The 13329-nt window shown below is 40.1% G+C and overlaps 1 protein-coding gene across 10 annotated transcripts in view; it reads left to right on the top strand.

Annotated features, from left to right (window-relative positions):
* megf11 (multiple EGF-like-domains 11) overlaps positions 1-13329 on the top strand; it is a 68280-nt gene that overhangs the window by 40213 nt on the left and 14738 nt on the right. For 8 of the 10 annotated variants that reach the window (XM_051382798.1, XM_051382794.1, XM_051382793.1 and 5 more), the window contains 6 exons: positions 3482-3728; positions 3897-4017; positions 5111-5247; positions 7135-7347; positions 7844-8018; positions 12336-12456. In XM_051382798.1, the coding sequence (XP_051238758.1) occupies positions 3482-3728; positions 3897-4017; positions 5111-5247; positions 7135-7347; positions 7844-8018; positions 12336-12456 (1014 nt within the window). The remainder of the gene's footprint in view (positions 1-3481; positions 3729-3896; positions 4018-5110; positions 5248-7134; positions 7348-7843; positions 8019-12335; positions 12457-13329) is intronic. The other 2 variants (XM_051382801.1, XM_051382800.1) reach the window with 1 other exon arrangement.

Raw genomic sequence — 13329 nt, 5'->3', positions numbered from 1 at the left:
GGAGGGGGCGTAGTGTCTTTACATTTACAACTGAGTCTGCGATGATGTGAGAATCAATAGTAGAATATTCACCGTCCGGGCTGCTGTGCTGGCCTGGATCTCAAGCTGGGCTTTTATGTGAGGCAATACAGCAGCTGCTGCTGCTGGAGAGACATGAGACCGTACCAATCACTTAAATCACCTCTACATCCTCAAAAGAACAATTACCCTGGTGAGAGTGAAGACTGCCTTCTACCCTAGCTCAGTGCCAATTGTTTTTCACATAAAAGCTGTTGTTCATTTAACCTTGAAGATTAGCTATTTGCTTGCAGTTATGGGACGTATTGAGTGTTTCTAAACAGACACATCCCCTGAGAAATGTGGGAATTGCTTGTTTTACATCGTTCCCTTAGGTACCGCTTAGTAATTTTACCGAGCTCTTTACATTAACCCATGTAGAGCAACTAGGTTATATAACTTAACCAATTTTCTTGAATGAATGAATATTACAATGCAGCCGGCAAGACAAATTTAGCTTAGCTTAGTTTCTTTGTTGAGGGATGTGTCACAGAGGATGAACATTGTCTCACTGTGTTATTTCCATTACTCGTGGGTTCAATAATATTGGCCAGTTAAAAAGTACATTTAGAAAAAGTTTGAAAAGTGAGCATCGGAGTTACAGGAGTTTGATGGTTTCACTGCTTCCAGTACCTTCATTTTTTCCCCATTGGCCATTTTGACAGCTGACTGCTGAATTTGCACCTGAAAAAGGTGTTTAAAGACATTCAAGTAACAAACTGTTATATTTGAAAAATCACTCGTGTTCTTAATCTTTGCATCTTCTTTTGCTCTTCTCTCTAGTCACTGAGAGGTGTGAACAGCTTGCGTCCCTTTTTGCAGATTAATTTCAGGGTATTTTTATGGCCTTTCTCTTTGATGTAGTATGTCAACATCACTCAGTCTGGTACAGTATATATCTTGTTATTTAGTGACAGAACTAAATTTTGCACCTGTTTGATCACATCATGTTACTTCTTGGTAATGCAGAGTTTTAGTCATCCTACTACAAAGGAAGTAACATGAATTTGAGTTAAAACACATTAAATCTGCATAGATATTTTTGATATTTACACTGAATCTTATGACTCAGTGTGTAATGTGAATGATGCTGCCTGTAGTGCTAAAATCAATGGGAGTTCACCCAACTCTACAGAGCTCTTTGGCCTGTTTTAATGTATTTGTGGTATATGTTTTGCCTGGATTTTATCATATGGTTGAGTCTGAGTTTAAATTAGTAGATTAATAGACTGATCATGCAACAGAAAATTTTGTTTGAAAATTTGTTTACCAAGTAAATTTTTTTTTTAAAATATACCAAAAAAATAAATCACTGCTTCAAATCTGAAAATGTGTTGTTTTTCTTAGCCTTCTTTGATAGTAAACAATATATCTTTGGGTTCGGGACCATTGGTAGGATAAAACAAGCAATTAGAAGACAACTGTGGCTCTAGGAAATTATGATGGCCATTTTTCACATTTTCTACATTTTCTCCGTTTTCCCGTGATAACGAGTTAATTAATTTGAGATCTCGAGATAACGACTGTGATATGATAACTGCGGTAAAGCCAGCCATTACTTATTTTTTATTCATCATGGGTGCATGAAACACTTTAATGTAACATATTTTATTATTATGTATTATGTATTATGTAGGTTCGAATTATAGCTTACTGTTCTTAATACCTTTATTTTGAAAACCGGAAGTGAATACGCTATAAATTTAAGTGCGGCTGATATGACCACGGAGATCAGAGTAACGGCTGGCTTGACCACAGTTATCATATCACAGTCGTTATCTCGAGATCTCGAATGAATTAACTCGTTATCACGGGAAAACGAAGGAAATAAAATGTATGAATACATGGCCCTTTAGGGCTTCCGTAATTTTCTACACCAAACAATTAATCAGTTAATTGATATTAACTGATGATGAAAATAATAGTTGGTTGTAGCTCTATTCTCATCAACTGCCAGACAGCTTTAGGTTAGCTGGTGAATATAGGAAAGCACCAAAACAGAACTAAAAATAAGGAAACAAATATACATTTTACTTTAGGTGACCAGACCAGGGATGTGATATAAAAGGGTTAAAAATGCAGTTTCTCAGCTTTAGATAACCATGTGATGTTCTTGTTGATATTGATTTGGGAAAATACAGCCCCTATACAGCACCACAGTGTTAAGTCCAAATAAGTCAAAAAGGAAAGAAAATCAACAGGTATGTGTTCATTCTTATTATTTTTCTGATATTGTTTGTATAGACCTGTCCAATACATTTATTTGGCAACCTGTCTGTAAAGGAGCTGTGTTTATCAGCTCTCTATACGGTGTATTTTTCAGCCAGAAGCTTTCTTTAGTCACTTGGTTACAGTTTGATGAATGTGTTGAAAAGCTCATATTGACAGGAGTTATGAATTTTGTTCTGCTGTGTCGCTGGCTTTATATTTGTCTTACAGAAGCTTTGCGATGTTCTTATGTGTGAAACAGAGGCTCAGTGGTCACGCACACAGTCTCACTTTGATTTCTGGATCACATCCTTTCTGTGTGGAGTTTGCATGTTCTTCCTGTGTTTGTTTGTTCATTTCTCTGAATGTGTGTGATTGTCTGACAAAGTTACCTCTGTGACAGATAGCAACCTGTGGAGGGTGTTCCTTTGCTTTTTGCTCAGGGCATGCTTGGACGCACTCCTGCAGCCTATGACCCAGAGCAGGAGTGAAGACAGTGCATGAATTTTAAAGATAAGACTGGTGATATTCTATATATTTTGTTATTGTGGAAAGTGAAATACCAAAACCAAGTCCATCCCTCAAAATAAATAAATAAAATCAATATGACTTCTGTACCTTGCAGCAAATACTCAAACAGGAAACTATGTGTGTATTTGTTTGTTAGTTATGAGCATTTAGCTACAACAACACAGAGGTGTACTACATGTTGGATTGACTCAAAATAAAATACAGTGCCCATGCTGTTGGTAATGACGAAACATGTTGCCAAGTGCAACCGTGTGGCTCATTGATGTGTTTTTAATCGTTTGGATGACAGTGGAGCTCTATGGCACCGATGAATAGGCTATATCAGGCTGCACAGATTTGTAGGATCGGTTGTTGGTTTTGATATTTTAGGGGGATTTGTTGACAGTAAACATTATAAGAATATCATTACACTTATGAATAAAAAACACATTTACATTAGAAACTGACATTTAATTAAATTTATAGAAAATAAAATACATTGGCATAAGCTGACGATGAATGTCAACAATATCAAATAGGAAAGTGTTAGTGAGTAAAGTAATTAGTTGGTGGGGTGATTTAATTCACGATGAACTATTACATGCGTTATAAGAAGTTATTTTGTGACTGACAAGATTTTAGATGGTTGCATATTCCTCTTTTGCTCTGTTGCTCTGTCTGATGCCACTTCTCTCTGTGCCTGCAGGCTGTGAGAGTGACTACTGGGGACCTCATTGCAGTAATCGGTGTCAGTGCCAAAATGGGGCGAAGTGTAACCCTATCACAGGTGCCTGTGTCTGCACTGATGGGTACCAGGGATGGCGTTGTGAGGAGCCCTGTGAGCACGGTTACTATGGCAAGGCCTGCCAACTACCTTGCCAGTGTCTCAATGGTGCCACCTGCAACCATGAGACAGGAGAGTGCATCTGTGCACCAGGGTACTCAGGGGCTTTGTGAGTACCAGCATCATATTTATTCCTTTGCAAGTTTCTCTTTGGTGTCAATGAAAAAGGGTTGTGTTGTTTGTCTGAGTGTTCTTTGTTGATGCAAAGAACTGCAAGCAAACACAAGTTACAGTATGTGTCTGAGACATTTGACTCTTGACTCGTGTTTGGTGACAGCTGTGGAGAGCGCTGCCCCTCCGGTAGTCACGGGCCTCACTGTGAGCAGCGCTGCCCCTGTCAGAATGGAGGAACATGCCACCACATCACTGGAGATTGCTCCTGCCCTGCCGGGTGGACGGTAGGTCACACGAGTAAAGGTGGGAAGGCAATGAGGAAGAAAGGCCTGAGAGAACCAGGTTAATACTGTCGGTGTTCTGGAAAAAACGTTTATATCTCAAATGTAGTCTTCAGAGCAGCAGCATGTTGAGAACCTTGATCAATATGCTGTGTTCAATTATAAATGAGAACGTGGGATTCTCTACTCCCTGCAGGAAGAAAAAGGAGTTCCTAGAGGGGAGGTTGAGCATGCTTTCTCAAACCACTGTTCACAAAGTAATGTCAAGTGAACACCCACAGTCAACAGTATAAAGTGATACACTAGGGACGTTCCTATGTCCTTGTATTTTAAGGCAACGTTACTGGTTTGATTCCAGCTGGAGACGTGTGTTGCATGTCATCTTCCTTGCACCCTCCTCACTTGTCAAACTATTGAATGACTTTCCTTTGAAATCAGGGACGGATGATATGGATAAAAACTTCTCTTACCATATAAATAATTATAATCTAATGTATTTTCTGGAAATTCAGTTAAGAAACTGATTGCATATGAAATAACCATATATGAACTTTTGGACTAATTAAATACCTGACAAATCAATGTACTTTATTACATTTATTAAAAAAGTTTTGAAAAATTCAATTTTGCTGTGAAGCCTTCCTCGTCATCGATGAACAACGCTGCCTACAGTTACCCTAAAAAAGGCAAAGATTTGAAAGGGACAGATAAACAATTTGATAACATCTCTAAGGCAAGACACATTTCTATTCTCTCATCATCATATTGCCCAACGCTACTTAAGATCAATTACTTGCCAATATAGCAACAACTGTTTAAAGTGTACAATCAAGATATTCTAATATATATCCTGGCATGTTATCACTACCATGGGGTCCATTAATGAACACTTTGGACTTCCCGTGTGAAAACAAGAAGTGTTGTTGTCAGTTTCTTTTCTGTTCTACATAGGAGAAGATGAGGCACATGTCAGAAACAGATAAAACATAAGTAGTAACATCTCTAAAACAAAAGTGTAAGAGTCTTGGGTATTTCAGACCTGGCGTAGTTGTGAGAGATGTATCTCATATGGTTCTTTGCTGGCTGTTTTTCAAAGGGTTCAGTTTGTGCCCAGCCATGCCTTCTTGGCAAGTACGGCATCAACTGCAGCAAGGACTGTTCCTGTCGTAATGGCGGACTGTGTGACCACATCACAGGGCAGTGCCAGTGCGCAGCTGGCTTCAGTGGACGCAGGTACGCAGCAGACACCCCTGGCAGACAGACTCAGTTATTATGCACAAAAGCCTTTTTTTTTGTTGCACGCGGTGCAAACTTTTGTACTCCTACTTTGAAAATAGGTCAGACAATGGAATGATTTATTGATATTAGTATTTAATGCAAAGGGATGGTTTCATGCCAACAGTTACACATTAAAAAGTCAATCATTTACCTATTCTCTTTGTTGACATCCAAATGAGGCACAAACCTGGCTGTTCTTTAAAAAAAGAAAGGAAATGTAAGAATAATCTCACACTCGAGAGAAATAAGCACTTATAAATGCCCATTAGTCCATTTGAGGGTGGATTGGAAGCTTTTAATAGGGGTGTTTATGTTTAATTAATCTTGTACTTCATGCTGGCCAGCAAGGTTTCATGTCTTCAGCCTTCATCCTCCTCTACTCTCAGCCTGTCCATTGATCTCACCATGGGCTACATGCTGTTTGGATTCTGCTCATTAATTATAAGTAATGGGCTTATATTAAGGTCTCATTGAAATCCACAGATCTTTTCAGTTCTCCATGCCTGCCAGAGCAGCCCAGAGCAGCCTGGGTTTATTAGTTCAGCTAAAGCAATTGTCTCTTGGATGGAAACACTTCCTCGACAAGACCTTTCCTTTACTTTATTATTTTGCAAAATTGCCCTCATTCATTTCGTCAGTGGCAGGTGAATTAACCTGCCAGGAATAATCTGAGATTGTGTTAGCCCCCACCCTCTGCTGTCTAGTATAATAATACCATTGTCCCCTGATAAAACTAAAGCCAGGGTAATTTAAACATGAAACATAACTCGCCCATTTTATAATGTAATTGAGCTATTTGTAATAGCTTTGTTACACTCTTGAGATTGATACTCCACCAGGATTGTATCGTTAAGTCAGTATATTTAAGTTTAAAAAAAAAAATCCACTTTCTGATCTGCTTCAGTGCTTCATGTGGAGAAACTCCTCAGCAATTCTAATTTCTGTGGTTGATGACGATTATTAAGTCTTGTTCGACCCCTGCAGAGATACTGAGGTCCTGACTGCTGACAGCAGGGGGCTGCTTTTTTAGGGCTTCCCTGTCATGTACTCGTGGAAATTTTGCCATGTCAGCTTTGGAATTCTGACTATATTTTCAAATTAAATATTAATTGTCTAAATGAATAAATATAAAAAGATTATTAATAATATCAGATTTTTTACTATATTACAGTTGCAGCCGAAGAGCTTCACTCCAAAATGAAATTTCAGCTAGCACAGTATATCCAAAATAGAAATTTAGTGTTAGGGTTTTATTTGTAATAATATACAAATAGTAGATTTTACGGCAAAACAGCAAAAGCATTATAATGAAAGAGGCAATAATGCAATAACATACATACATAAAATATATTAAAATTAGTCCATCATGTACTTAAATAATATAAAATATATACTGTATAACCCTTTTTATTTTTTTTAGGCCTGCAACTAGCAATTATTCTCATTGTTGAGAATATTTTCTTGATTAATTTAGTATACAAAATGTCCAAAAATAGTGAAAGTCACCGTTTCAGAGTCCAAGTTGATGACCAACAGTTTAAAAAGCAAACATATTGATATAATGATATGATATAAAACATTAGAAATTAGTAAATCCTCACATTTGAGAGAGTTTGAGACTTTTGCTTGTTAATGGCATAAACAGTTAATGTATTGTCAAGATGCTGCTCATTAGTTTTCTGTCAATCGACAAATAAAAGTAATGTTTTCAGTGTATCACGCATGCAGTGCTGCTTTGACCTTTTTAATATTTTCGTGTTACCACTCTTGACTCAGGTTTTTCTTAATGCACTTGTCGTTTTTAGAACACCAATTTAAAAGACAATGTAATCTGTCCTCCAGGTGTCAGGATGACTGTCCTGTGGGCAGCTTTGGTCGGCAGTGTAACCAGAAGTGTGAGTGTCAGAATGGAGCAAAGTGTCACCATATCAATGGAGCCTGTCTGTGTGAAACGGGATTTAAAGGCCCTAACTGCCAAGAGAGATTCTGTCCCACAGGCCTCTACGGCCTCATCTGTGACAAGTACTGCCCCTGTAATACCACCAACACCGTGAGGTAAGTGAGACATCAGTGCAGTGCCACACACAGCCTCACTCTGACCAAGCCCATAAGTAAAGCCCACTGTAGCATAGTGGTTCAAAGCTATATGAATTAAGACTTCTCCAACCGAATTTTGCTTCATCTTAGCTCTAAGCCAGCACTCATTCTAAAGTCTGGACACCTCTTAGCCATGTCATCCAGTTAGCTTTTAATCGCGACCTTTGCTTCATTCATAATTTCTCAGCAGCATTCATAGTTAATGCAATGTTAATGCTCTGATTCCGGCTGGAGTTGGGCACCAACCATAGAAGTCATTACAGAGCGAAGGAGAAAGGGGACACCTCATCTATCTGAAACAAGCACGTAGACACATAGATGGATGAATTGCTGTTGGCGCAGACTTCACACTTTGACCCTCACGAACGAAGTGTTGATACTCTCAGAGCTGAAACTTCATCTCACTCGTTTTCTTCCTGTTGTTGTCCCATCTTTCTTTCTCATTATGTTGTAGCTGCCACCCACTTTCAGGTGAATGCACCTGCTCTGCGGGATGGACAGGGCTTTACTGTAATGAGACCTGCCCGCCTGGATACTACGGAGAGGGATGCATGCTGCCTTGCAGCTGTACCAACGGAGCTGACTGCCATCCTGTCACCGGTGCCTGTATATGTGCCCCTGGGTTTATGGTGAGTATCTTGACTGCTATATATTTTTTTGTCAACTATGTTTTATTAAAGAATGGTTGAAAATGCCGTCTACCCACTCACTGCTATTTAATGGTACTTAGGTCAGTGGATGTTATCATGGTAATGTTTTATTGTTATTTTAGATGTTATATGTTTTATTGTTATTGTTTTTTGACCTTTACTTTGTCTCACGGCCAGTCTCATGAGATCTAAATCTCCTTTTAGAGGGAACCAACTCAATGTTAGCACAATTATGTTACACAAACCAGCACAGAGCCAACATTCACTTAAGGAAGAAAAATAGGAAAAATCACAAAACACATTTAGAAGACATTAAAACATCAGTCCTTAAAATGTCTTGACTTGTGTAAAATAATTTAACATGTTTCTATTTTGCTCACTATTTTTAATTTAATCACTGCTATAATTACAGTGTCAACTTGTATTTATTCTATTGGTTACATACATTTTTCAGGAGCCTGCCATAGATTAATTGTCATTGTAACCTTGCTTCTTGTAATCTTTGTTATACTTAAGTCTGTACAAACATTAAAAAATAATGATCAAAGGGGATCCGTGTAGGGTATCAATATTGTGTCAATAATATAGCTTATATGTGAAATAGTTCATCCTAGTGTGTGAGCTTAACTTGTGAAGGTTGTTGCTCTGATTTATATTTGATGTTATTTGTGGCCATAGTAAAATGTTTGCGTCATTGTGGTCGTAATGTTCTGGAAGTGGTCCCAATATTACTTTAGAAGCTTTTTGTACACAGGCAGGCAGAGGCAAGGTGAGGCATTTTGTTATTGCCTTATTATGGATGTGTTCTGTTGCAGCAAAAGAAATTCCTTGCTAAATGATTCATTCTCTGGTCCAGGCCTTTGCTGACATTAATAACAAGCCGTGTGTATTTTACAAATACGGTTAATGTGCCTTAACTTGTAGCATTAGAGAGACAAGTAGAGAACAACCTTAGATATATATATATATATATATATATATATATATATATATATATTCCTAGACCAATTGGGAGAAAATTGAATCTTTGACCTACATACTTTTCCATTTTAGTAGTTTTTGTGCAGCCATATTGTCCCCTTTTACAACTGTCAAATTAGTTGGGTAACTTCAATCAGTTTTCCCATTGTATTTCTTGTCTTGCAATCTGAAGTTACAGAGCAACAGAGACCGAGAGGGTACATTTCTGCCAACATTACATTTCAGTGGAAATTGCCTGTGTCTTACAGCGGGCCACTGTGGTGAATTGAGCTACCGAGCGGGGCCGCAGACTGTGTCTTAATTTGCTCCACCTGTTCTCTTTGGCGGCTGCTGGGAAGGGCTGCCAGATCCATTAAACAGACCTAGAGGGCAGGAGTTGGATAGAAAAAGGAGGCAGTCAGATGGGAACAGACACACCTCATATGGAGGATTGGTGTGTGTATGTGTTGAGGGGGAGGCGGGGGGGGTTATACTTGCTGTTGTTCAAACAACACAGACCACGGATGGTTTGCCTATAATGGTAGAGCTGTGACCGTGGTTCTTACCTGTAAGTGTGTAACTTTTTGCCACATACATGACTTGATCATTATCACACAGTGGGGCTTTTTAAATTTGCTTGATGATGGCGTTGATTGCTGGTGAAGTCACTTCCCCATGGGTGATAGAACAAAGATGCAGCAGGGAGGCTTAGTCCTGAGTCCCATCGGGGGGCAAACCAAGCAAAGTGTTGGAGCAGACTGAGCTCCTGAACGCTTGATTTAGCTCTAGTAATTGGACATGCTCTTTTTGACTGGGACAAAGTGATTACATGTTACCTATTCAGGCATTGTCCCTTGCAATCTGCAGAATGTACTCACAGTAACATTTCTCCACTATGTCTTCAGTTTCTACAGATTGTGTTGATACTGTATCTGAAATATGAATGCATTAGAAATGGATTCCAGTCTGCCTTTGTAGGTGGTGAAAACAAATCATTTTCCTATCTCTCAGGGCTTCTAGTCTCATCAAAAAGGTTCAGGGGTTCATTTTCTGTCTTGCTGCATGAATTTTAAACTGCAGTCACTCATCCAGCAGTTAGATGAACTGTTAAGGAGTGAGACTGATTGGTAATTAGTGGTACCATTTGCATCTAGTCTCAATGGGTTCCAGGCTGATCAATGTTGTGTCAGCGAGAGGCTTTCTGGAAAAAAAATGCTCTCCAATTACATTAAGATACTAATAGGTATGAATTTAGTGCCTTGGCCAAGGACGACCTGGCTGCCTCTCAGCGGCTCAGGTCTGGTTGCTTCCTCCATTGGCTGTGTAGTTATGTAAGGTCCTGCTGCTCTCGTGCAATGGACTGACAGCCCGTGTATTAATAATGATTCTCCACATACAGACTTCTATCCTTCGCAGCTCAGAAGGAATATGAATCAGTCAACTAATGAGAGAGCTGCCTTTCCCCTCTTGAGAGCAGACCAACCGCTGGTCTCTGTGCCATGAGGGTGAAACCAAGTGGAATCCGACGCAGCCATGGATGCAACAAAATCCATGTGGTCATTTGTTGCTGCATGACGTTTTATCCATGAGTCCAGTCACCAGTAAATTGCCTGTGCTCTGAAGACGGGCTGAACCTCCCTACCCCACCCCCCAGCCCCCCTGGCTGGTCGAACTTCTCTCCGCACTTAACAGCTGTAACTGAACTGCTATTGTTAGCAGTCTTGAAGCTGTCATTTCCAGTAGAACAAAGGTTATTGCAACCGATTGATAAAAATTTCATTCACAGACAGGCGCTTTTATGTGGTGTACGGGGAGGAGAGATGTTTTAAGATGTGTGTTCTGCCCCTGGCGTCCACTGGCACATCTCCTCCTGCCTCCTGTTTAAACTGAGTTCAAAATGATAATGAGAGCAGTGAGCAGCCAGCAGTCCCTCAGTGCTCTGGTTAGCAAAGCAAGAGCCACTCAGGACTCCTCTGGGCCACTAATTGGAACTCTAAATCATTGTGTCACCTGTCACTCAAGGAAGGGTTTGGAAGAGAGGGTGTGGGAATCCATAGACTGGCTGTGATCTCCAGCTTAGGGAGGGACGAGACTAGTGGAGGTGGGCTGTGCTCAGCCTTTAAAGCAGAGAAATTCTAATGATAGCAGGCTGCAGAGGACAGGGAAGGAGTGCCCTGTGTCCTTCATCAGATAGTTCACTCTAATGCAATGGTAAGGGACTTAAAGTCCGCGCCAGCATGGCTGCTGTTCCCCCATTGGTGTGCTTATTAATAGTACTGTAGGGGACTAATTGAGAGTCTGCTACAGTCTATCAGGGACGTCTCAGGGATCCTGTCTTTCCCTGTCCACCCTGTTCTCCATGGTGTTTATTTGTTTGGGTTTTGCATTTATCCTACGTCTCTCAAGTTTGGTTTTGTCATCATATTGTCATTCTTAGTACTGCTAACTCCCACTGTTGGCCTGAAGAGGGTGTAGACAGCCATGTGCTTTCTCAGATACACATAGTATCACCAGCTGCTTCGGAAACTGCACTTCAACCAACCAGTAGGAGTCGCTAATGAAGGGACAAGGATATGATCTTACAACAGTCAGTTTAGTCCTTAATATAGAGACAAAATTGAGGGTTGAACTCTGGTCTTTCAGGCAGTGGGTGAGACTTTTGAGCACTGTATCACTGCACCTATGGAATTTAATCGCTATGGTGGTCCCACTCACTTGTGTCTACAAAATCCCTACTTCACCTTGCAGTTTATAGTTTTATAGATATATCTTCCGTCAGGCATTTCACCAAACAAGGACCATCACCTGAGTTTGTTTAGAACAGAAATGGTTTGATCAATGACGTAATGCTAGTTGGACAGAAGGGCAGATGTGGTAGTACTTCGGTTGAAGGCTGATGGGGTAAGAGTCTGGATTCTCTGGGTTGGAGTCCTGCCAGTCTCTCCACTGATGAAAGTGGAGACCCCCCGTGAGACTAAGCTAAAGGGAGAGAGAGAGAGAGAGAGCGAGAGATGGAGAGATGGGGTGGAGCATGGTTGCGAAACGCGTATGGAGTGCATAATTGGAAGCTGGGAAGCTTGGGGGAATCAAGGGTAGTCCCTCCTCTTGAACTTCACTTACTATTATAGCTTTATTTTATTTTACAGTTGCATACAGATCCAGTATGACTGGTATCAATAAACAGTTCAGTAAGCTAAGGAGAAGTGCAGAGAACCTTCCCTGTCTTTCTGTCCACGTCAATTCAGACTATATTATTCCTATTTTAAGTCTGCCAGAGTCAGCATTTATTGCCATGCTGATACTTTGCCTCATAACTTTGCATTGTTTCTACCTCAGGGTGAGGACTGTGCTACTGTCTGTCCTCCTGGTCTGTATGGACCAAGCTGCATGTCCACCTGCTCCTGCCATAATCACGCATCCTGCTCTCCAGTCGACGGCTCCTGCATCTGCAGGGAAGGTACAGTATAATTGACTGATGGTAAAGGTTCAGAGCAACTCCTGAGCTTTGTAAGATATGCTACACTGACTGTACTGTATGCTTTATTATCTGACAAGTCAGATTCTTACACGGATGAACAGCACAGTCTGAATCCTCTCATTCTGTGCTTGAGAATGGAAGACAAAACACATAAAGTAGATTGTTTTCGTATACATAGTATATTACATGTATACAATGACCCCTTCCCTTTACTTAGTCCCTGCTTCTTATTTTAAGTTTTCTTTTTAATTACGCTTAATCTTTCTAATTCTTTTATTGTGATATACAAGCCTTTTTGGCTTATGAACCCTTATAATGAGACATCTGATTGAGATCCCTCATCTCAGGTTATGGCCATAGTGTGGACATTTTTTGTGGATGTTTTGAGCAGTTCAACCAAAGACTGATTTTTCCTTCCAGATTGTTTAATCTGAAGGCTCTTTAGAGGTCCTGAAGGAGTGAAAGTATTTTTTATTTCAGATAAAAGCAAAAATTAAAGACCTGAGGTTATGGTGCCACAATGCAACATCCCATCTCTTTCTCCCTTGTTTCTCCTCTCTTCATCTCTCTACTTTCAACTATCTAATAAAGGCATGAAAAATCCCCAAATCAGAGCAACAAGATTAAGAGCCTAAAACCGTGCTAGCAGGTCTATTGGTGTGGTTAGCTAAATACTAACACGTCTTAGTTTAATGTGTTGGCATGCTAAAATTAGCTAATTAGCACCAAACACAGGCTGCAGCTCAGGCTGTTGGGAATGACATTAGTTTTTCAGGTGTTTAGGCATGAACCAAAGTATTGGACAAATAGTTACCTGATGATGCCACTAGAGGAAAGGTTAAGGGATCACAA

This window comes from Dicentrarchus labrax, unplaced genomic scaffold, assembly GCF_905237075.1.
Source record: "Dicentrarchus labrax unplaced genomic scaffold, dlabrax2021, whole genome shotgun sequence".
Lineage (NCBI taxonomy): Eukaryota > Metazoa > Chordata > Actinopteri > Moronidae > Dicentrarchus > Dicentrarchus labrax.
This window is presented reverse-complemented; position numbering and strand designations above follow the sequence as displayed.